Genomic DNA, 21,673 nt, shown 5'->3' on the forward strand with positions numbered 1-21,673 from the left:
GAGGAGACGAAGCTCTACCCATGGAGATATAATTAAATACAACCCAAGGGAGCTGCCACACCACTGCCCACCCACACCCGCAGGGCATACACATGCAAGGGCTGAGGCCGTGTCCAGTGTGGCAGGGTCTTGGTTCAGCCGTGGCCAGATGTCCTGAAGCTTCTCCCATGGAGTGGGCAGCCCCTATCAGGAAACATTGCCCAGAAACCCAGAGGCTGGAAGCCCATCTCACTCCGGGACCTGGGCTGTCCCAGTGATTGCCTGAGTCCCTCCGAGCAGGGGTCTTCTTCCCACCTTGGATGGTGGGAGTGCTGGGTGGGCTCGCCGGGCTTCAGAGGTCAGGTGGGCTTGGAGAGCTCAGTCCTGCGCCCAGCACTCTCCGGGCGGCTCTCACGAATGCCCTGAGGCAGGCCCATCACTGGCCAAATTCCCACCCCTCCTGCCTGGATCCAGGCCCCTGTGAAATCTAAGCGAAGTCCTAGGGTGTCTGAAGTCAGGGAGAGTATTGGTAGTTTCTGCTGGGTAACAAGTGGGTGGGTGGCCCCTGGCTGTTGACTGCTGGGCCATGGGGGTGACAAGCTGAGGCTTGGAGGACCTGAAGGTCCTAACTTTGATGACTCTTCAAGGTCTGAGGCTGCGCTGGACTTTCTCACCTGTGAAACCCATGCACCCAGCAGCGGTGCGAGCAGTTCCCAGGTTCCAGTAGGTGGGAGTGGCCTGACACAGGCAGGGCAGGGGGAGCAGCTGGAGGGCGTAGTGGAGAGAGCGCCCGTTCCCTGGCAGCCACTGGAGGGCGCTTGGCGTACGCACCAGGCCAGGGCGTGACTGTGACTGGAGCAGGACGGATGGCAGGTGGTGCCACTGGGGGACAGGCAGGGACGGGCAGGGAGAGAGCCCAGCGGGGGCGGCTAGTGCTTGAGGGAGGGGAGTAGGGAGCAGACAGCGCTGGATCCTGCTGGAAGGTCAGCTTGTGGCTCTGGGTTGTGAATGCTGGCTACTGAGTCATCCAGAAACAGATGCTGCCAGGCCCAGTGGCTCACGGTGGAATCCCAGCACCATGGGAGGTCGAGGCGGGAGGATCGCTTCAGCCTAGGAGTTTGAGACCTGCCTGGGCAATGTAGCGAGGCCGTTTCTACAAAATATACAAAAATTAGCCAGGTGAAGTGGTAGCAACTGTGGTCCCAGCTATTCAGGAGGCTGAGGCAGGGGAATCGCTTGAGCCTGGGAGGCGGAGGTTGCAGTGAGCTGAGCTCATGCCACTGCACTCCAGCCCGAGTGACGACGCAGGACCTGTCTTTGGAAAGATGCCACTGTCTTGGGGGCTGGGAGGGAGGAAAGTGCTCTGAGAGGTGGTTCAGCGCCTGAACCTGCCTTTCTTGGCGGAGGTCAGCAGACAGCACCCAGTGTGAGCTGTTTCTCAGACATCAATCCTGCAAGAAACTGCCCAGAGGCTTCCTCCGAGGGCAGGGTAGGCTGTGCCAGGGCCCAGTTTGCAGAAGTCTCACAGTGTTGTGAGGGGTCTCCAACCTGCTCTGACGAGTATTATCCACACCCCCAATGTCAGGGAGGCCCCTTTGCTTGGGAAAGCCCCCGTCTCCATAGATCTCTGCTCACCCCCACAGGCAATGTGATTCTGACTTCCAAACACTGCTCTTTTTGATTAAAAAAATTTTTTTGCCGGGCGCGGTGGCTCAAGCCTGTAATCCCAGCACTTTGGGAGGCCGAGGCGGGTGGATCACGAGGTCGAGAGATCGAGACCATCCTGGTCAACGTGGTGAAACCCCGTCTCTACTAAAAATACAAAAAATTAGCTGGGCATGGTGGCGCGTGCCTGTAGTCCCAGCTACTCAGGAGGCTGAGGCAGGAGAATTGCCTGAACCCAGGAGGCGGAGGTTGCGGTGAGCCGAGATCGCGCCATTGCACTCCAGCCTGGGTAACAAGAGCAACACTCTGTCTCAAAAAAAAAAAAAAAAAAAAGAAAGAAAGAAAGAAAAAAAAATTTTTTTTAAACCACTGTTCACTCACTGCAGCCTCGACCTCCCAGTCTCAAGCCATCCTCCCACCTTGGCCTCTTGAGTAGCTGCGACTACAAGCACATGCCACAACGCCTGGATAATTTATTTTTTGTAGGGGGGTAGTTTTGCCATGTTGCCCAGGCTGGCCTCGAACTCCTGAGCTCAAGTCATCCTCCCGCCTCTGCCTCCCAACGTGCTGGGATTACAGGCGTGAGCCACAGCGCCTGGCAGCAGGTATCAGTGTGTAGTTGGTGGCTCTGACACCTGCACACACCTGTGTACCTACTGGAGGGGACATTCCTCCCTGAGCTCAGCCTGCACATGCTTTCTGTCACAGCTGATTGCTTATGGCCTCGGACGCATGCAAAGGGAACAGCACGCATGCCTGCACTGGGGTGTGGTCCCTCACTTGGCATGAGTCCCGAGCCACCCAGCTTGCTGTGGGTCAGCCGTTGTCCTCTCCCCCGTGAGGAGTGCTTGCCCAGGGACGGACATGAGTGTCGTCTCCAGGTGGTGGTGGGGCTTCCTCAGCAGGAGGCGTCGTGACTTGGAAGTCCAGCCGAGACAGGCACTCGGAGCCCCAGCACAGGTGGCCCCACTTGGTTGGGCCCCAGCGTTGCATGGGTGGCTGCCCTCGCTGACCTGCACGGGGTAGGGGGACCTCAAGGCCCTGCGTGTTTCTCTGAGCTGTGTCCCAGGCGACATCTCTGTGCCACCCTTCAGCACCTTTCTCCAGGGAGTCCTGAGAAGCATGGCACTTAATGATCCACAGAGGTGGGAACCCTTGACAGGAGAGCACTCCCCAGCTGGTATCAGGGGAGCATGTGTGTTGACGAAAGGGAGGCCCAGGTCTTCAAGACCTTTTCCCGTTAACTTTTGGTGAGGACTCAGCAGTCCCCACATTTCCCTTTTTGAATTGGCTGCTGGGAAGCTCAGAGCCATGGTTTAGGATCCATTGACTCTACCTTTTGGAGGCTGCTGCTCCTTCTCTGCACTTTGTGGGTCTCCCTCTGCTCTGTGTTGGTGTTTAAGACGCCTCTCAGGGTTGGGGTCAATAAGCACGCTGACTGCAGGGGTGACCATGGAACCTTCTGAGGGGTTCTCTGCAAGGCTGTGCTGCCAGGACCTGACCGCAGGCACTGCCTCACAGATCTGAAGGTTCATGCTGTGCAGCGTACCTTCCTGTTTGTGAGGTCACCTGACTGGCACCAGGACGCCTGGGATCCTCACCTGCCGCCGGCGCACACAGTGGGGCCTGTGCCGTGGGAGGTCAGAATCTTGGCCACCACAGTGGGTGGGATGGGCAGGATGCTAGCCAAGGAGGAGCAGATGGCCTCACCGCCTTCCCACAACTTGGTGGGTGCAGATGATACCTGGGGCACACGATCCTTAGGGTCTCCTCCAGCCTGGATAGCCACATGGAGATGGCCTGAGTGGTCAGCCCAACCTTCCCAGGGTCCCCCGGATGTGTGGACCTAGCTCCTGGGCTTGGGCCACATCTTAGCCTGGACCTGGGCGTCTTAAGGGAGCCAAAGGGGAAGTCACAGTAGATGTCTAAGGGTCACTGTGAGGCCACAGTCACCTCTGAGGTGCAGGCCCTGAGGGTCACGGCTGAGGCCCAGCCAGGCCAGCAAGGGCCTCAGAAAGCCCCAGGCCCTCCCCAGGATGACGGCCAGGAGCCTGTGCCTCCCTGCTCTTGGGGGGCTGAGGCCAAGCTCCCGCCTCCTGGCCTGCATGCAACTCTGTGGGTCGGTGGGAGCCAAGGCAGGTGGCCTCAGTCTCAGCAGCTCTGTCAGGGGTCAGGGCACCCAAGGGAGCACCCAGAGCCCGGGCCAGTATCCCAAGGCTGCTTTTCTGCTTCACCATCAGTCGAAGGAGCGCTGAGATGGCAGCACAAACCCCCCACCTGGGCCAGGCAGGAGGCGCCCCTTGGCAGCGGCACCTGGGTGTCACTCTGTGGAGGCCCAGGCTGGAGCCCTTGGCCCCAGACCTCCCTGAGGCCCATTCTGGAACACAACAGACTCAGCCTCCTGGTGGGGCACAGACCTCCTCGCCATGGCCACCTGGCCCTCCCCAGCAGCTGCCCAGTGCTCTGTGGTCACCACAGCCCTCTGGATGCCCCGCTGCACCTCACATCACCTGGGGGTGGGAACCACATGCTGCTGGGAATGGGAAGTGTGTCTCCTGATTCTGTGTGGCATAAGTGAGTTTCCTGGCAGGGTCAGTCACTGCCAGCGCTGGGAAAAGGCCAGCCTGATGCAAGCGGTCAAGCAGTGCCCACTGCCAGGAATGCCACACTGAGCGCCCCGAATGCCATCCTGAGGTGGGGGACACGAATCCCACAGTCCACAGGCAGGGGAGGCGCCGCACAAAGCAGGAGCCACAGCCCCTGGTGCGTTGGGTTTTATTTCAAGTGCAGCCAGAGACCATTTCTGCATAAGCACACGACCCGACTCCGCAAGCCCAGCAGTGGCCCCCCCCTCCCCAGGACTGGCAGCAAGGCTTTGTGGGGTCGAAGGAGAATGGACAGGCCACAGCCAGGCCCGTCGATGGACACAGGGGGGGACCAGGAAAGTGGTCCACGCAGGGGGACGGGGGAGCAGGCGGAAGGCGCACGTTTGCAGCCAGCGGGAGGAGCCGCATGGCCCAATCTCTGAAACATCCCTGGGAGAAAAGTAGACATTTCCCTCCAAAGAAGGTTCCCAGGGCTTGAGGGCCTCTCCAAGGTCAGGTGTCTCTGGGTGATTCCAGAGCGTCCATGCTCTGGGACAAAGGCACTGAACCCGTCCTCACTGTCACAACTGTCCCTGGCCAAGAAGGGTGTGGAGGAAGCGGGGGTCCTTGCAAGGCTGTGGTGCTGGGGAGGGACCCAGCCTAGAACCTGGACGCCCTTGTCCGGCCACTGCCCTGCTGGTGATCTCAGCCCCCATCCTGGAGGAGGTGGGCAGTGGCACCCTGTGTGGCCCGAGGCTGCCCTGCGCTGGGCTGTGGCCCCGCCTGGCGCTGAACCCACTAGGACAGCATTTGCAGCACCTGGCGGATGCGCTGGGCCCTCCCTGGCAGGAGGGGGTCGGGGTCACCCACACCCTCCTCGTCCAGCTCCCGCATCAGGGCTTCTGCCTTCTGCACCGTCAGCTCGCGGGCCTGGCCCCGCAACCCCTCCAGGTAGGCTAGCAGGGTGGAGAAGTGCTCATCGGGAACCTGGAAGAGGAAGGGATGGAGTTGGTCAGTGGCAGGGCGGGGCCCATGGGCAGCGGGAGACAAGACGCCGCAGCCTAGGCAAAGGACGTAGGCGCCTCATGCTTCCTCTGGCTCCCAGGGGGCCCTCCAGCCCCACGAGACCTCCCACTGCAGCCTGAGGGTGCAGGCGGTCTGGCCGCAGACCCTGCCCCGCCCCAGACACTGGAAGAAGAAACGCCTGTTAGAGGCAGACAGAACACTAGGTGAACCTGACCAAAACAGAAGCCACATGGGGAGAAGAACATTTCAAAAACATCGCAAAAATCCTCAGAAAAATGAGAAAAGACGACACACATCAAATGAGGGGAGGCCGAGGGAAAAAGCGCACTCGGGACAAACAGGCCTTGCCCGCTCCGGCACTTACAGTGCCCACCTTTCTGCTCTGCGTGGCAGTGGCCGGGTGGCATCTGGGGGCAGCTTGACCCTGGTCTGCTGGTGGCGGGGGCACCTCTGCGTGGGCTTGCCGACCATCTGCGAATCTGCAGACAGGCGCCTCAGGTCCCTGCTGCAGGGGCGCTCTCGTTACTGAGTTAGCAGAGTTCTAATTCCATCTGAGAGTTTTAGTTTTAGCTCTTAAATTTAAGCCTTTGATCCGTTTTAAGTTTTGTATGTGGTATGAAGCAGAGGTCATGTACATTAAGTATTAGTGTATTTGTAAACGTGTGGTTATAATAAAAGTGTAATAAAAATGCATAAGTAAAATGCACATTTGTGTTTGTAAATACCTACAGCTATGATGGTGTAAGATACTCCGGGTGTGTGTATGTGTATACACACAAAAATGGCTTTGCCTAGCCAAAGGTTATTTTTCTGTATAAAAATTTTGTATTAAGTTTGCTTTTGGTAATAGTAATATACAAATAAAACCACCTAAACTTTTATTAAAAAAACGGAAACGTGGAAACCCCGTTGTCCCAGGCTCTGCTGGGAAGGGGTTTCCTGCACACGGAACGGGCTTGGCCTGCATGCTGGAATCAGCTGCGCAGGCATGTGGGCTTCCGGGCTCCCCAGGCTGTTCCAGTCACTTCTGCTTCCAGCCTTGTGCCCGCCCTGGTGGCGTGATTACTGGAGCTTTGCAATAGGGCTCACAATTGGGACGTGTATGTCCTCTGACTTTGAGGAGAGAGAATGGCTTGCGCCCAGGAGGTCGAAGCTGCAGTGAACTGTGATTGCGCCACTGCACTCTAGCCTGGGTGGGACCCTGCTAAAAAAAACCCCACAAAAAACCAACAATGACAAAATAATGAAAGCAAGTGGCTGCAGGCTATGCCTGGAATGTTCCAGGGCTACGAGTGGGGATGGTGGGCCCGCCCCTACCTTGAGAGTCTGCAAACACAGGCATAGGCAGGAGAAAACTGTCCCCTGCCCCCAGAGCGTACACACACAGCACGAAAAGCCTGGCATCTAGTAACATGGATGCCAGGAGAGCCGGCGCTGCCCATAGGACACATCTCAGTAGAACTGGGGGCTCCTCCAGCCCACCTCCCAGCAGCCGGGTTTAGTTCTGAATTCTGTCTTGGTTCATTTTGTGAAACCCCATCTCACATCCTGCCCCTGCAAAGGAGAGCTGCCCACACATACCTGTGTAGGCACACCTCACATGCACACAGGCAGGTGGGTATGCGGGCAGGCGGGCGCCGGCGCACACCGGTAGGTGGCCTCCGTGAGTTACTCTGTGTTGGTTTCTGCCCTGAAGGCCGGCGGTGGCACTCCTGGAGCAGGCAAAGCTGCTCATCTCTTAGAACAAGGGCACTGGGAGACCCGCCCTGCAGTGGGCCCTGAGGGGTAGACCTTTCATACAGTGGCTTCTACTGTCAGGGCCCCAGTGTGTACAGGCCTCAATCCCCAGGAGACGTGCCCTCTCCGCTGAACACAGACCTTGTCACTGTCATACATGTGGAGCAGGAGCCATGTCTGCCTCGTCTTCTGAAACCTCCAGTTCTCATGCTTTTGGGCCCATCTGGAGAAAGGAAGACAAACACCTCAGGTGCGGCCGGGCGCGGTGGCTCAAGCCTATAATCCCAGCACTTTGGGAGGCCGAGGCAGGTGGATCACGAGGTCAAGAGATCGAGACCATCCTGGTCAACATGATGAAACCCCGTCTCTACTAAAAACACAAAAATTAGCTGGGCATGGTGGCGCATGCCTGTTGTCCCAACTACTTGGGAGGCTGAGGCAGGAGAATTGCTTGAACCCAGGAGGCGGAGGTTGCGGTGAGCCGAGATTGCACCATTGCACTCCAGCCTGGGTAACAAGAGCGAAACTCTATCTCAAAAACAAAACAATACAAAACAAAACAAAAACATCTCAGGGGCTGAGCAAAATGCCCCCGGGCACCTGTGTGCCCCGACAGACCTGGGTTGTCTCATCTCAGGAGAGGGAGCCCCACCAGATGCTGAACACCAAGTCCACGTGTGGAGGAGGTTTTTGGCCCCTCCCCTGCCTGAGGCGAGGAGCCGCAACCCACCAAGCAAAACCTGCTGCTGCCTGTCCAGGAAACACGTTGACGCCACTCTCAGTCCGGCCACCACGGGGCTCATGGCTGCCCCCAAGTGTCCTGTAGGCTCCCCCACCCCACAGGCTACACTGATTTTACAGGGGAGGAAGGATGAAGTCAGTTTCTCTGGGAGGAAAGGGAGCGACTTAATTGATTACTCAAAATACGTAGACTGTAATGAATAATACCCCTTTCAGAGCCAGGTTCCTGCGTGTCCCAGGCCCTCACAAGGGGGCAGTGGGCCTGGGATGACCAGCTCCTGGGTGCCAAAGGGGCTGCTCCCTGGGGCCACAACCGCCCACCCCCCCAACATCTCGCTCCTGCACTGGGCCTGCGGACATTAGGCAGGGGGGACCGAACGAGGCCGGCATGGTGGATGAGACAGTTCAGGCAGGTTTTACTCCAGAGACCTCCTCTGAGACACGTGTTTCCAGGGCCAGGCACAGTGGCCATGCACAGATACCTCCATCCACATGCAGGCCCAGGTCTCAAGACGCAGGCTCAGCAGTGCGGGGAGGCTGCACCTGTAGTGAGTGCCACCCAGCCCACCTGTCCCTACTGTCCTGTGGGTGAGTGGAGTGAGTCCTGTGGGTGAGGGGAGTCCTGTGAGTGGAGTGAGTCCTGTGGGTGAGGGGAGTGAGTCCTGTGGGTGGGGGAGTCCTGTGGGTGAGGGGAGTCCTGTGGGTGGGGGAGTCCTGTGGGTGGGGGAGTCCTGTGGGTGAGGGGAGTCCTGTGGGTGGGGAGTCCTGTGGGTGAGGGGAGTCCTGTGGGTGAGGGGAGTCCTGTGGGTGGGGGAGTCCTGTGGGTGATGGGAGTCCTGTGGGTGGGGGAGTCCTGTGGGTGGGGGAGTCCTGTGGGTGAGGGGAGTCCTGTGGGTGGGGGAGTCCTGTGGGTGAGGGGAGTCCTGTGGGTGGGGGAGTCCTGTGGGTGAGGGGAGTCCTGTGGGTGGGGGAGTCCTGTGGGTGGGGGAGTCCTGTGGGTGGGGGAGTCCTGTGGGTGAGTGGAGTCCTGTGGGTGGGGGAGTCCTGTGGGTGAGTAGAGTCCTGTGGGTGGGGGAGTCCTGTGGGTGGGGAGTCCTGTGGGTGAGTGGAGTCCTGTGGGTGAGGGGAGTCCTGTGGGTGGGGAGTCCTGTGGGTGAGTGGAGTCCTGTGGGTGGGGGAGTCCTGTGGGTGAGTGGAGTCCTGTGGGTGAGGGGAGTCCCATGGATGGGGAGCCTGGCTGTGCACCTGCCATGTGACATGCCAGTCCCATGTGCACAGACACACAGCTCCTGCGTGATGAGAGGAGCCTCCAGGAAGGTTTGGTCTTCATTCCTTTCTTTTCAGACCGTCTCATGTGGTCCCTGCCCCGAAGCCCGATCCGGCCAGCACTGGCCCCTGTGAGGTGCACTTGGCCATATTAGCCAAGGCATCTGCCCGCTGCAGGGAGCAGCTGGCATCTCAGCTTTGCCACCTTGAGCTGCTGTGTTCCTGTTTCCTCTTTGGTAATCTGGAGTGGCAATCCCACTTCACGGGTGTTTCCAGAGACCACACACGGTGGGTCAGTCACCTCTGCCCTGCACATGGCTCTCCTGTGGGTCCCAAGGCCACTACACTGCTGCCCACGGCCCTGAACTGAGGGAACCTCTGTCTTGCTCAGCCCCCACCAGGCTGGCTTCAAGCTGAGTTCGTCTCCATCCTCACCACCGAAGATGAGCCGTCCCGTTCAGCCTCATCACTGGGGAGCGGACAAAGCGAGGGGATGGTGCGGTGCTCAGTGTCACCTGTGGCTCCCGGGGTGCCCGGTGAGGCCTCCTGAGTGATGGACACCTCTGCCCCCAACCCTGCGGACTGATCCCTACACAGCTGCAGACAGTTCACTGGATGCCTGACAGGATCCTTTTTCTCTCTGCCTAGGTGGGAGGATGACTTGGGGTTACTTCCCTTCACTGCTGCCCCTGAGTGGGGGTTCTGGGATGGGCTGGCCGTGGCATGGCCGATGGTCCCCAGACTAAGGACATTCCCCTGCAGGACTCCCCTGGCTCCTTCTGAAAAACCCTGAGTTCCCAAGGATACCGTGGGTCCCATATGTCCATGTGGGCTCTAATCTGGCAGCCAGATGTGGCTGGGCTTGTGGGTGCCCTTGGAGACCCCCAGGAAAGAGGAGGAGCGCTTGCCGGGGTGCCCATGTCTGTGGCTGGCACGGCAGCCCCCTGGTGTGTGGATCCCAGGCCCTGGAGGAAGCTCCCGCGGGAAGAGGCTGCTTTGTTTCTGAGGAGTAAGGGCCACCCGCTCCTCGCACATGCAGGACACAGTGCCTCCACACAGGGCTTGTGACTATGGGGTCACGAGTAGCACGAGGGGGCCACGGGAAGGTTCTGGAGGATGAGGCCCAGGACAGGAGCAGGGTGGGCACCCAGGCACCCATGACATTCCCATAGGGTCCTCAGAGGACATGTGGTCATGGGAGGGGAACCAGGGTGCCTCCAGGGTGAAGACCAGGGAGCGGCAGCCATGCTGGAGAGTGGCTGGTTCCCCTCTCCTGCCCACGTCCTCACAGGCCCCCTTGTGCTAAGAGTCCACGCTGAGAGCAGCCAAAGGTGCTGGCAGGTGTGGGGAGTAGGGAGGAAGGAGGCCCTAGGAAAGAAGGAGGCCACGGGGAGGAAGGAGTACAAACCCTGCCCACCCCTGCTCCCTGCTGGCCTCAGGCATCAGGGCAGGCCCAGAACAGCTATGCCTCTGGGAGCCAGGGAGGGCGCAGGCGGCACAGCTGCAGGGCCCAATTGCCCTCTACATCCCATGGGGCAGCCCACAGTCTGCTCCTGCAACTGGCATCTTTTGGGTCCGTGTGCCCACCTGCGCCTCTGTCCAACCCCCCCCATACCTGGGCTCTAGGTGATGTACCAATGGCTACCGGAGCCCCTTCTGTCTACAGCGACTGACCTGCAGTGGCTTGTGGCCCTGCCTGCCGAAGAGCAGGAGTGAGCGAGGGGGCAGCGGCCTCACACCGCAGCCAGCACTGTCCCCTGGGCCAAGCGCATTCTTGGAGCAGGAAAGTGCTCTTGGGGTAGCCCTGGGTGCCCAGCCCTCAGCCCCATGTTCCCCAGGGAGGGGGAAACTGAGGCTCCCAGAGAACTGATTTGGTGCAGAGACCCACGATGACCGAACTGGTTCCAGCCAGATCCACTCAACGTCATGGCTGAGCTCGCGTTCTGGGGCCCCAAGGCAGCTTTGGCCCCAAGGAGGAGTGCTCAGCCTCTCTATTTCTTGAGCCCAGCTCTCTGCCTGGTGCAGGGCGGCCAAGAGCTTCTCTCCTGGGGTAGAGGGCCGTCCTGGGGATGCACACAGAACACATACACACACACACGCACATCTGCATACACGTACCCGCATGCACCCACGTCTACACATACCCCACCACACACATGCACATGTCCACGTATGCACATGTGTGCATATAAGACATGTCCACACACAAGCATACACATGCACACACATGTTCACATGTGTGCACACATCAACACGTGTGCACAAATGGATGCACACATACATGACATACATACACATGCACACACATACACATGTGTACACATCCATGCAGGCCCTGCTGCTCACTGCTTGAGCTGTACAACCGCACGGGGGGGGTCATCTCTCTGAGGGGCTCCCACAGAGGTATGGTTGGAGCCTGTCTTCCCATGCAGGGCCAGCGTCCCCTCACAGGACACCTTGCCCCTCAGGGTGACTCCCTCACAGGGACCCAATGAACAGGGCCTAGTTGTCTCTGAGGACACCGGCCACATGGATGCTGTAACACCTCTTCTCCTAGGTGCCATCAGCACTCAGGGAGAGGGACAGGGACAGAAATGGACAGCAGCCTGTGCTGGTGAGCGCCAGGGAGGTGGTCACAGCCCGCACGGCTGCAGAGCCCACCCGAACCTCTGACCCCTGCAATCCTGCACCACCCACCCAGCAATGCTGCAGGCAGCCAGGGAGATGGCGCCCTGCGCCCGGCACCCCTTGGTCCCTGTCTCCTCTCTGGTGGCACTGCCACCTCCTGTTACTGTGAGTGAGGGGTGAGGGCCACCCCGAGTTCCCTCCTCCTCATTCCATGTCCAAGCAGCACCCAGGCCCACGGATCCTCCCTGTGGTGACCCACACCTGGACGAGGTTCACCATCAGAGCCATTTCTAAGAGCGCAGTTCCGGGCCACCCCTGCAGAGAGCTGCTGCCTGTGAAAGCTCCTGAAGGCTCTGAGCCATTCAGACAGAAAGGGCAGTGGCAGCTGCACAGGCCTGGCATGAACACTAATGCCCCACTTCACTAAAACCTTCCACACAGCGTCTGCAGGTGTCAAGACACACACCAGGGACAGAAGTGCGTGGGGCAGGGCCACGTACCCGCAGAGGTAGTCCAGGGCCAGCTCGGCCCCCGAGCGTCGGGCTGGTGGCTGCTGAGCCACGACGCCCGCTTCCCGCAGACGCTGCCGCTCCTTTTTCTTCCGTTCCTTCTTCAGTTTCCTTTCCAGGACGCGCTGTTCCTCTGGTGACAGCTCTGGCTCTGCATCCTGCACAGCCCTGAGCACAGCTCCTCCCTGAAAGTCAGAGAACAACATCAGGCTTTGGGGATGGACAGGGGTCTCCAGAGATGGGTGCGCTACCTGGAGCTTCTTCAGCCCACCCTTCCCAGGGCGGCGGCCAAAAGCTCTGTCTGCAAGCACCAAGCCTGGCCCCAGCTGACAACATCCCGCTGAGCCTGTGCTGCTACGGAGAGATGGACGGGTCACACGGGGATGGCCAGTCCTGCGGGCAGGCGCCAGGTGCCAGGGTTACCTGCCCACAGGCCCCTTCCCCACCCACATGCACCTACTGCAGACTCCCACCTCTCGAGGTTCTGTGAGGCCTGCCCCACCCCGCATGGCTTGGGAAGGTCTGGGCTGGGCCCCAGGGAGGGCTGAAGGTGTGCTGAGGCCTGCTATCACACAAGCCAGGTGCTGGCCCCGGCCATGACCCAAATCCTGATGACGGTGCCTGGGGCCTGCTGGGTTTTAGCAGGTTGCTGGCTGCCTGGCTTCACCTGGGCTGCAGGCTGGGGAAAGGGAGGACGGCCTGGACCCCAGCAGGAGGGAGAGGGCCCACTGTGACCGTGTTTCTCCAGCCACATCTTACCAGGAAAGCCCAGGCCTCCTTCCTGTCCACCTCTCCCCTAATTAACAAAAGAAGAGGACGACACAAAGCGTTAGAGTGCCAGGGGCAGCTAGGCCTTGAGGTGACCAGGAGGTGACCCCAGCCACTGTTCACATGCTTCACCTTTCCTGGAAAAAGCGAGAACATCAGTGTTGACTCTGAGCAAAGCCAGGAGCCCAGGGAAACGGTGCAGGGTGTGGGAATCAGAACCAGCCACTGCCCACCGGAAGCCCGGGCTTTCAGGAAGGGAGGCCGGGTACAGCGCCGACCTGTGCAGCCCACCCCAGGAAGAGCAAAGTAAGTCGAGGCAAAGGCCCCCCTACACACAGGTGTTTACGCAGCCCCACTACACACACACACACACACACACACAAACAAATGCAGACTCACAACACCCCTACCACAGCCCCACACTAACAGCTCCCACCCCTCACCCATGTCCCCACACCAATTCACATACACCCACATACACTCAGGGAGACACACACATAGCCACACCCCTAGAGCCTGCTGGGGGCTGACAGCAAGAAGCAGGGCCTGGGGGGTGAGGGGCACCCTCCTTGGCAGGTGTCCAGCATGGAGAGGCTTAAGAGTTGTGGTGAGAAGGCCTGGGCCACCTAGACACACAGGCAGGAGGCTCTGAGATCCACCAGGCCAGGCCCGAGGGGTCTGAGGAGCGAGGAGTTTTATGGCAAGGACAACGTGGATGCCCACAGGGGAACCCAGTGGCCGACCCGCTCCAGCCGGCTCCGCACCCACCTCCTAGGCTCACAGCTGCCAATAGGGGAGGCACAGCAGAACACCTGGCCCAAAAGGCAAAAACCCTTCTGGCGCCAGCCCCGCCTCTGTCCCCACCCTGTGGGCCACACAGGCGTCTGCTGACCACCCAGGCCAAAGTCCACGGCATTGTTGGGGCTGCAGAGGGGCTGTGGTGGTGGCTAGGGGTCTGTCAGCTCACATGGTGGGGTGCCTGGACAGGCCCTGAGCAGGTGGACAGGGCCCGGCAGCAGGGTCCCGGGATGGAGGCCAGGGTGCTGAGGGCAGGGCCAAGGCTGAGGGAGGCAGTAACAGGGGCACTGGCCTGGGGTGGATGGCGAGGGGGAACCCAGGCTGTCCCACACCGGGGGCCACATGGCGGACCTGCAGGTCCAGCTGTTTCTTGCAGGCTTCCAGAGTGCCAGGCTCAGGGCTGCCTCTTGTATCAGGCCTGGACGCTGCGGAAACAGCCTCCTTCACACCAACTCTTGCTTCTGGCCACCAGCACTCCTGACCCGCCAGGGGCCACAGGCCCGAAGGGAGCAGCTGCGGCCTGGGAGGTGGGAAGCTCAGGAGCCCCGCCCACTGTCCCAGGGTGTACCTACAGCTGGCCACATGCCTTTAACTTTCCCTAAGCAACTAATGAACCCAAGAGATGATCTCAGCTAAAAAATCCAAATTCCTGCTTTCTCTGCTGGGCCTCAAGAGAAGTCGCAGAGGCAGGTGGTGAGGAAGCTGTGCCCAGGCAGCCTCGGGCCTTGGGGATGCCTGGCTCCACTCTGTGCTGTTGGCCACCCCCCCGTGCTTGCTCTCCTGGCAGCCTCGACATTTGTAGCCTGGACCAGGCAATTCCCCTAGGCTGTGACCATGAGGTGAGTGGCCTTAGCTATCTTGGGACGACATACGTGGGCCCTGGGAGGATGTCCAGCTGGAGGGAGGCAGGATTGGGGCGGGGGGCAGCGTGGGAGGGAGGAGGGGCCACCAGGCTCAGGTGTGGCACTGTTGGGACCCGCTGCTTCCTCCGTTTGGCCTGGACCTGGCCCGGAGATCACAGGTGAGCAAAGCAGGATGGCTGTCACTAGCAGAAGAGCAAGGACAACTTTCTCCCACTGTCACCCATGTGCTGACCCTCCGAAGAACTCGGGTTAGCAAATGCTTTTAACAAACTTACCAGTATCACATATACCTCCCAAAGTTGCCCCAAGGGCTTGTAAATTGTCCAAGTATACACCAAAAGTTTTTTAAAAGAATGTAAGCATCAAATATGAGCCTGTGAGGGCCGCTTCTAGGGACCTGAGTCTCAGGCCTTGGACGCAAAGCCTGGCGTGGTGGCCAGAGGAGACGTGACTCCAGGCTCCTGCCGGCCCCAGGAGTCTAGGAAGAGCGGACCTTGGGCCACCTGGAGGGCCTCTAGGCCCAGTGTCCAGCTCACAGCCCTGCATGGTGGGGCCGCTCTCCTGGGAGAGGTGTGCTGGGTAGCTTTGAACCGACGCCGTCAGTGCAAGAACCTCTCTCCTAAAAGTACAGTTTTCTGACACACAGATGGGACAGGCCCCTGTGGAAGTAAGCATAGGCCAGTCACAGATGTGTGACATCTACAGCTCAGCATCTCTAGACCATCCCAGTGCAAGCAGAAAACTGTAGAAAGTGTAGTTACCCATCTCAATGCTAGAACAGTCTCTGGCATCTCAGAGCCGATGAAACACAGACTCTCATATGAAGTCAAGAAAAATTTAAATTGTAGTCACACATTCTCTCTTCTGCATTTTTGGTTAGCTGTCTTGAGGATTACACTTAAAAATGCATAAAACAATGCAATGTGCATGGAAAGCGTCACACAGGGCAGGCCCCCACGCAGGACACGCCCCACAAAGAACATGCACCCACACTGGACACCCACCCACATAGGACACGCACACATGTGGGACAGGCCCCTGTGTAGAACAGGCACCCACGTGGGACAGGCACCCACACAGGACAGGCCCCCACACAGGACATGCCCCACAAAGAACATGCACCCACACTGGACACCCACCCACACAGGACACGCACCCACGTGGGACAGGCCCCTGTGTAGAACAGGCACCCACGTGGGACAGGCACCCACACAGGACACGCCCCACAAAGAACATGCACCCACACTGGACACCCACCCACACAGGACACGCACCCACGTGGGACAGGTCCCTGTGTAGAATAGGCACCCACACAGGACAGGCCCCCATGCAGGACATGCCCCACAAAGAACATGCACCCACACTGGACACCCACCCACACAGGACATGCACCCACATGGGACAGGCCCCTGTGTAGGACAGGCACCCATGCGGGACAGGCACCCACACAGAACAAGCCCCCACGCAGGACATGCCCCACAAAGAACAGGCACCCACACTGGATACCCACCCACACAGGACATGCACCACGTGGGACAGGCCCCTGTGTAGGACAGTCACCCATGTGGGACAGGCACCCACACAGGACAGGCCCCCACACAGGACATGCCCCCATGCAGGACATGCCCCCACAAAGGACATACACCCACACAGGACAGGCACCTACAAAGAACAGGCACCCCAAAGGACACAACCCAACACAGGACACACGCCCATGCAGGCACCCACGCAGGACACACACCCACACAGATAAACTGCGACTCCAAGGGCCAGCATGGAGACATGGCCAAGGGACCCGTCACTTCATCGACACTGTATTTTACAATGTGAACACTCCACAGACCACGCTGAGGGATGCAGCACCTATGCAATCACACATCAAACCCTTACCAGCTTCTAGGGCAATGAAAATGTTCACTGCACTCAACAAACTGAGAACACACCACAAAGCCAAACCCTGAAGGTTGGGAGGGGCAAAGCAGATCAACGGCCCAGCAGCTTCCGGGGAAGAAATAATGCATGACAATTGTCTTCTTCCTTTAAGCCTACAACTCCTGGCAAGAGACACAGAGAAGAAATGACACTAATTTGATTTGAGAAGATTCCTGCAGACCCAACTGAGGCAGCAGAGTCCCCACAGCGCGTTCCTGCACACCCCACCCATCCAGCCCCTCTGCCTGACGTGGGTCCTGTGTGAGCCGTGCCCCCTAGCAGGGGGTTTTGCCACGACGTACTGGCTCTTCCTGGAGATGTCCAAGGTGGGGAACACTTGCTAGTCACACCCCAACCAAAAGAACTGGCAAAAATAAACGCCATGATCATCCCCAGGAGACCTGAGTGGCTTAGTGAATTTAAGCCAACAGGAAACTCGGAAGAAACATACAGGGGCTCCATAAAGCCGGCCTGGCACCGGCTCTGGCACCAGTTCCCTGGACTGGACACCAGTCTCCACGGTTAGAAATTTTCCTGACGACCATGAATATTACATACACAGAAATGAACCCCAAGAAGGGCGCCCCAGTCAACGGCCATGGCAGCGTTCTGGTTAATCTCACCCCATCCAGGCCTGAGCCCAGCTCTCGGATTCCGGCACCAGTTCCATCTACAGCCCCTTCCTCCCTGCGGGTCCTCCCTCCTCCCTGCCCAGCCTTGCTGAGCACAGGCGTGCAGGCTGTGCGGGGACAGCCCGGGGCTGGGGGAGCAGGCAGCCCGGGTCCAGCAGATTCTGTGTGGGGGCTGCACTGCACTGCTGGGGGGGCTCTGAGAACGGTCTGAAAGGACTGCAACCCCTGCCCAGTCTCTCCACCCTGGGAATGAGCCTCCCAGCTTCGACCTCACACCAGGCAGGTATGGCAGGAAGTGGCCTTGGTGGCTCCTCGGTCCCTGCTAAGTTGTAGGGGAGCTAGGGAGAGAGGAAAGAGAGGAGGGGTCAGAAAGAGGTGTGAGCTCCCTGTCCCCCCAGGCGTGAGGGCAGGTCTTTGTCAACCTGAGGCTAGGGATGAATGTGCAAGTCCCTGTCTCAGGACCAGGGCCACTGGGAGACCCTGCAGGGGCCAGGCTCATGCTTCAGCTGCCAGGGCCCTCAGGCATCCACGTTGCTTTAGATTCAGGGTTTAGAAAAAGGACTTCTATCCAGACCTTCTGCTTCCACCCAAGTCTAAGGGAGCAGGGGCTTCACCTAAGAAAGGAGGGTGGAGTGAGGAGACCCAGAGCTGACCCAGGAGATCAGGGAGGACCCAGGGCTGACCCAGAAGGCGGAGGAGAACCAGGGCTGACAGAGAGGGTGGGGGGCCCCAGGGCTGACCCGGGGGTAAGGGGGGGACCCAGGGCTGACTCAGAGGGTGGGGAAGACTGCAGCTACTATCTCTGTGGCCCTTAACGCCCAGCCCCCATGGAGACACCAAGGCAGGAGTGTGTCTGACACGTGGCCTGGGCTCCCTTGGTGGGCAGCTCCTTACCCACAGCGAGGCCAAAGGTCATCGAGTGCTGACTGCCACTCTCCTTCCTCCAGAGGCCTGGCCCCTCTGCGAACAATGCCCATGTGACACCGATGTCACCTGACCAGATGGAAATACTCCCGACGCCCCGCAGTGACCCTGGACCAGCGTCTGTTTGGCAGGACCATCTGGTGTCTGAAGTGTCACATGAGGGTACCAGATAAAACACTCCCACGCCTGTGTCACATCAGCACATGACGCGCCAGCACATGCCAGCACATGGCAGCGTCCACCCACACACCTCAGTCCTCTGCTGAGCATTTCATTGAGGGTGTGGGGTCTGCCAAGAGCCCGGACCACGCGGGCCTAGAGCACCTCAGGTTGTGGGCATTAAGCCACCGCCTCTGGCTCCAGGCTCAGGCTCCCTGGGAAGTGGGGGCCGTGTGTGAGGAGAGAGCAGGCGACAGAGAAAAGACCCATTGTCTCTCAGAGCTCCCTGCCCGAATCCCCTGATGTGCCCTGCTGTGCGGGTGAAGGGGTCACCCGGCCTGGACCCCGTCCAATAGACGTGCAGGGCGCTGTGTGCATGAGGCGGGCGCTGCTGTCCCGTGATGCCAGTGGGCGACAGTGCCAGGGCTCCAGTGCCGCTGTGTCGGGCCCTCGGGGAACATCCCTGGATCGCAGGGGAGGCGGGGAGGGCTCCGCACAGGGGGATGGAGGACAGGGAGACAGCCACACACCCTCCTGCACCACCTCCTCAGAAAATGAGCCATGGACTCAACGCTTACAGAGTTTCCCAGGCAGGGGAAGCTTTTCCAGTGTGATCTCAGGCAAAACTCCAACATGTGAACGGACCGCCTCGGGCAGCTGCTTGAGATAGGGGGCTTCTCCGCCCCCACCACCCCACTGCACACAGGGCCAGGCACTCTGAGGTCCAGCGTCTGGGACTCAAAGTCGCACGTGCCTTGGTGGGATGGCGCCTCGCCTTTCCTGTGCTGCAGTAGGAATACCCTTGTTTGTTCAGTGCATTCTATTTGGTAAAATGCGGTAGAAAGAAAATAACTCCAGCAGGAAACAGAAGACCCAGGAGAACTTGCCCAAATTTAAATAAAGATCCAAAGTCCTCATGGGGCTCAGATGTTCCCACATCCCAGGTAGAAATCCCCACCTACACGTGCACGCGCGCACACACACGCACGAACCGGTGACCAAGGGGGAGGCTTGCTCTCCTGTCAAAGCCAGGGAGTCTTGGAGAGCAGGAGTCTGAGGTAGACACACTGGGATGCATGCCCTTCTATGGGGGGAGGCTCGGTTTTGGGGTACAAACGTGAGTCTTGGGGATCAGGAGCCTAAGAGGCATTCAGGGCAGCTCCCCCAGCCTGGGTCACACCGTTTGATCCTGTAGGGCGTGGCAGAAAGCACAAGTCCCTTGGCAACACCCAGGTGACAGCTGATGACATCCCTCTAGGAACGGCACCTGGGCCACACTGGATGGGCCGTGTCTTGGTGCATTCAAGGCCCCCTGGACAGGGCAACCAATCCTCAGTCCACTGCGGTCTGCTTGTAGCCAGCAGGAGCCTGCAGCACCGTCTGTGAGCCATGGTGGTGACTGCGGCTCAGGAGGAAGGACTGGAACCCTGGACACGTGCACGTGGGGACTGTGTCACCCCAACCCTGTCCCTCATTCCATGACGACAGACGCAGGCCTGCGTGGAAGCATGTCCCTGCCCATGAGTGACTCCTCGTCCCAAGATGGCAGATTCAGGCCTGCATGGAAGCACGTCCCCGCCCATAAGTGACTCCCCATCCCAAGACGATGGACACAGGCCTGTGGGGAAGCAGGGCTCTGCTCACAAGTGCCCCCTGGACTACGAGCGCCCACTCGACCATGAGCTTTTCTTTCCCCTGCATTGCTGCAGACGTCGCCCAGGATTTCCAAGGTCAGGAGCCTGGTCCCAGGTCTCACAGCCCTGTAGGGATTCTGCTCCAGTTTAAAGAAAAACCTTAATCAGATTTATTACCCCAATTACTAGAATTCCACAGCATAACTCACAGTAGCAAATTGCTTTTTCTGAGAAACAAGAGTTTTTAAAATTAAGCCTTTTATTTTGAGGTGATTGCAGGCGACAGCCGTCATGAGGGAACACGGGGTGCCCACGTGCCCTCTGCCGCCTCCTCCCAGGACAACCCTCAGAGAGCAGCCAGGACCACATTCGGATCCAGACTCTGAAATGACAGTCCCTTGACCAACAGTGTCAATGGGGTCTTCTTACCGATCAGAATCACACAGGGGACTGATTGACCGTTATTTCACAAAACTCACAAGCTCTCAAATCCTGCCCTCCCTCCCCTGACAAAGCACAGCGATTAAGCTAGCGTGTGCATGAGACCCGGTTACTTCCTCGCTAGGACACCAGTGGATCACCACATGACCTCCCCTTCTACACTGATACCAGTTAGAACACAACATCTCAGGATCTGAGTCCCAAAGCTGCTGCTTTGATGAAGCCCAGGAATTGCTACAAAGTGCAGCAACATCTCCATGGCGAGCTGGCCACTCTGCCGTCCAGGCGCGGACACTGGGGCGGGCGCCGGCTCTGTCGTCGAGGCGCTCACAGGCAGGCACACGTGAGCTCCTGGAGGACAGGGAGAGCGGCCGCCCCGCCCCAGCAGAGCACGGGACACTTCCAGCCGTGACGCTGTGGCAACAGGTGGCACCTGCCTGTGGCCCCTTCTCAGAAGGATGTTTGAAATGCATGAGGCCGGATGCACAGGCACAGGGAGACACGAGCAGATGCAGGCAGGCGTAGGCTTCCGAGTTTTTATAACAGTGCCGTCTGTGCCTCAGCGCCGCATCCAATGATTAAACCAGCAGGGTCTGGCGGCTCCTGCAGCTGTGACGTGGGCTGAGCACCAGTGACGCGTGAGGTGTCCCCAATGGATGGCACAGGGAGCACCCACACCCGCCACCGTGGGGTCTGCAGAAGCTTGTGTCAGCTGGAGGTTGGTGAAAACACACGGGAGTTTATTCTCCATCCAGGTTCAAACTCCCTGAACTCAAGAGACCCAGGCTGAAGACAGGACAGAGTCCCGGCCCTAGAGCCCTTCTAACCCCACGCCCGAGGCCCCATGGGAACCTGGGACCTCCATGCAGGGTCGCAGGTTTCTTCCTAGGAAGGAGGTTCCTGCCCTACGCCACATTTCTCCGCATCCAAATTCTGACTCTTTGGTCTCATTCCAACTGGAGAACCTGACAGACTGTAGGGCCGTTATTCCAGGAAACACACACACAGGCCAGCAACGCGCTCAGATCCCAGTCCCTGGCAGCCCGACTCCTTGCTCTACAGAGAAGGGGTAAGGATCTCCAGGGCTGACACTGCTCACATCTCAGCACATGCAGAGGGCTGGGCTGGAGCAGCGGCCCCTACAACTCTGGTCAGGGGACTGGAGGCCCTTCCACAGCGACTTTTTCTTTTTGAAACATGGTCTTGTTCTGTGGCCCAGGCTGGAGTGCAGTGGCACCATCACCGCTTACTGCAGTCTCGACCTCCTGGACTCAAGCAATCCTCCCATCTCGGTCTCCCAAGTAGCCAGGACTACAGGCACGGGCCACCATGCCTGGCTAGTTTTTACACTTTTTTTGTAGAGACAGGACCAAGGCTGTTCTCAAA

General features: G+C 59.1%; 1 protein-coding gene and 1 long non-coding RNA gene across 6 annotated transcripts in view; one reads left to right on the plus strand and one right to left on the minus strand.

Moving 5' to 3' along the window:
* Positions 1-4,370: 4,370 nt before the first annotated feature.
* The window catches only part of CHLSN (cholesin), a 130,765-nt gene continuing 113,462 nt past the window's right edge, over positions 4,371-21,673 (minus strand). For 4 of the 5 annotated variants that reach the window (XM_074406705.1, XM_074406710.1, XM_003943751.4 and 1 more), the window contains 3 exons: positions 12,128-12,321; positions 7,134-7,215; positions 4,371-5,216 (listed from right to left, as the gene is read on the minus strand). In XM_074406705.1, coding sequence (XP_074262806.1) covers positions 5,028-5,216; positions 7,134-7,215; positions 12,128-12,321 — 465 coding nt within the window. In that variant the 3' untranslated portion in view covers positions 4,371-5,027. Of the gene's footprint in view, positions 5,217-7,133; positions 7,216-12,127; positions 12,322-12,895; positions 14,045-21,673 lie in introns of those variants that run through there. The other variant, XM_010331622.3, reaches the window with a different exon arrangement.
* On the plus strand, positions 13,136-16,887 carry LOC141585718 (uncharacterized). The gene is made up of 3 exons (XR_012519381.1): positions 13,136-13,210; positions 14,376-14,541; positions 16,610-16,887. It is a non-coding gene; the product is annotated as an uncharacterized LOC141585718 (long non-coding RNA).

The sequence above is a fragment of the Saimiri boliviensis genome, chromosome 1 (genome assembly GCF_048565385.1).
Source record: "Saimiri boliviensis isolate mSaiBol1 chromosome 1, mSaiBol1.pri, whole genome shotgun sequence".
In the NCBI taxonomy this organism is placed as follows: Eukaryota; Metazoa; Chordata; class Mammalia; order Primates; family Cebidae; genus Saimiri; species Saimiri boliviensis.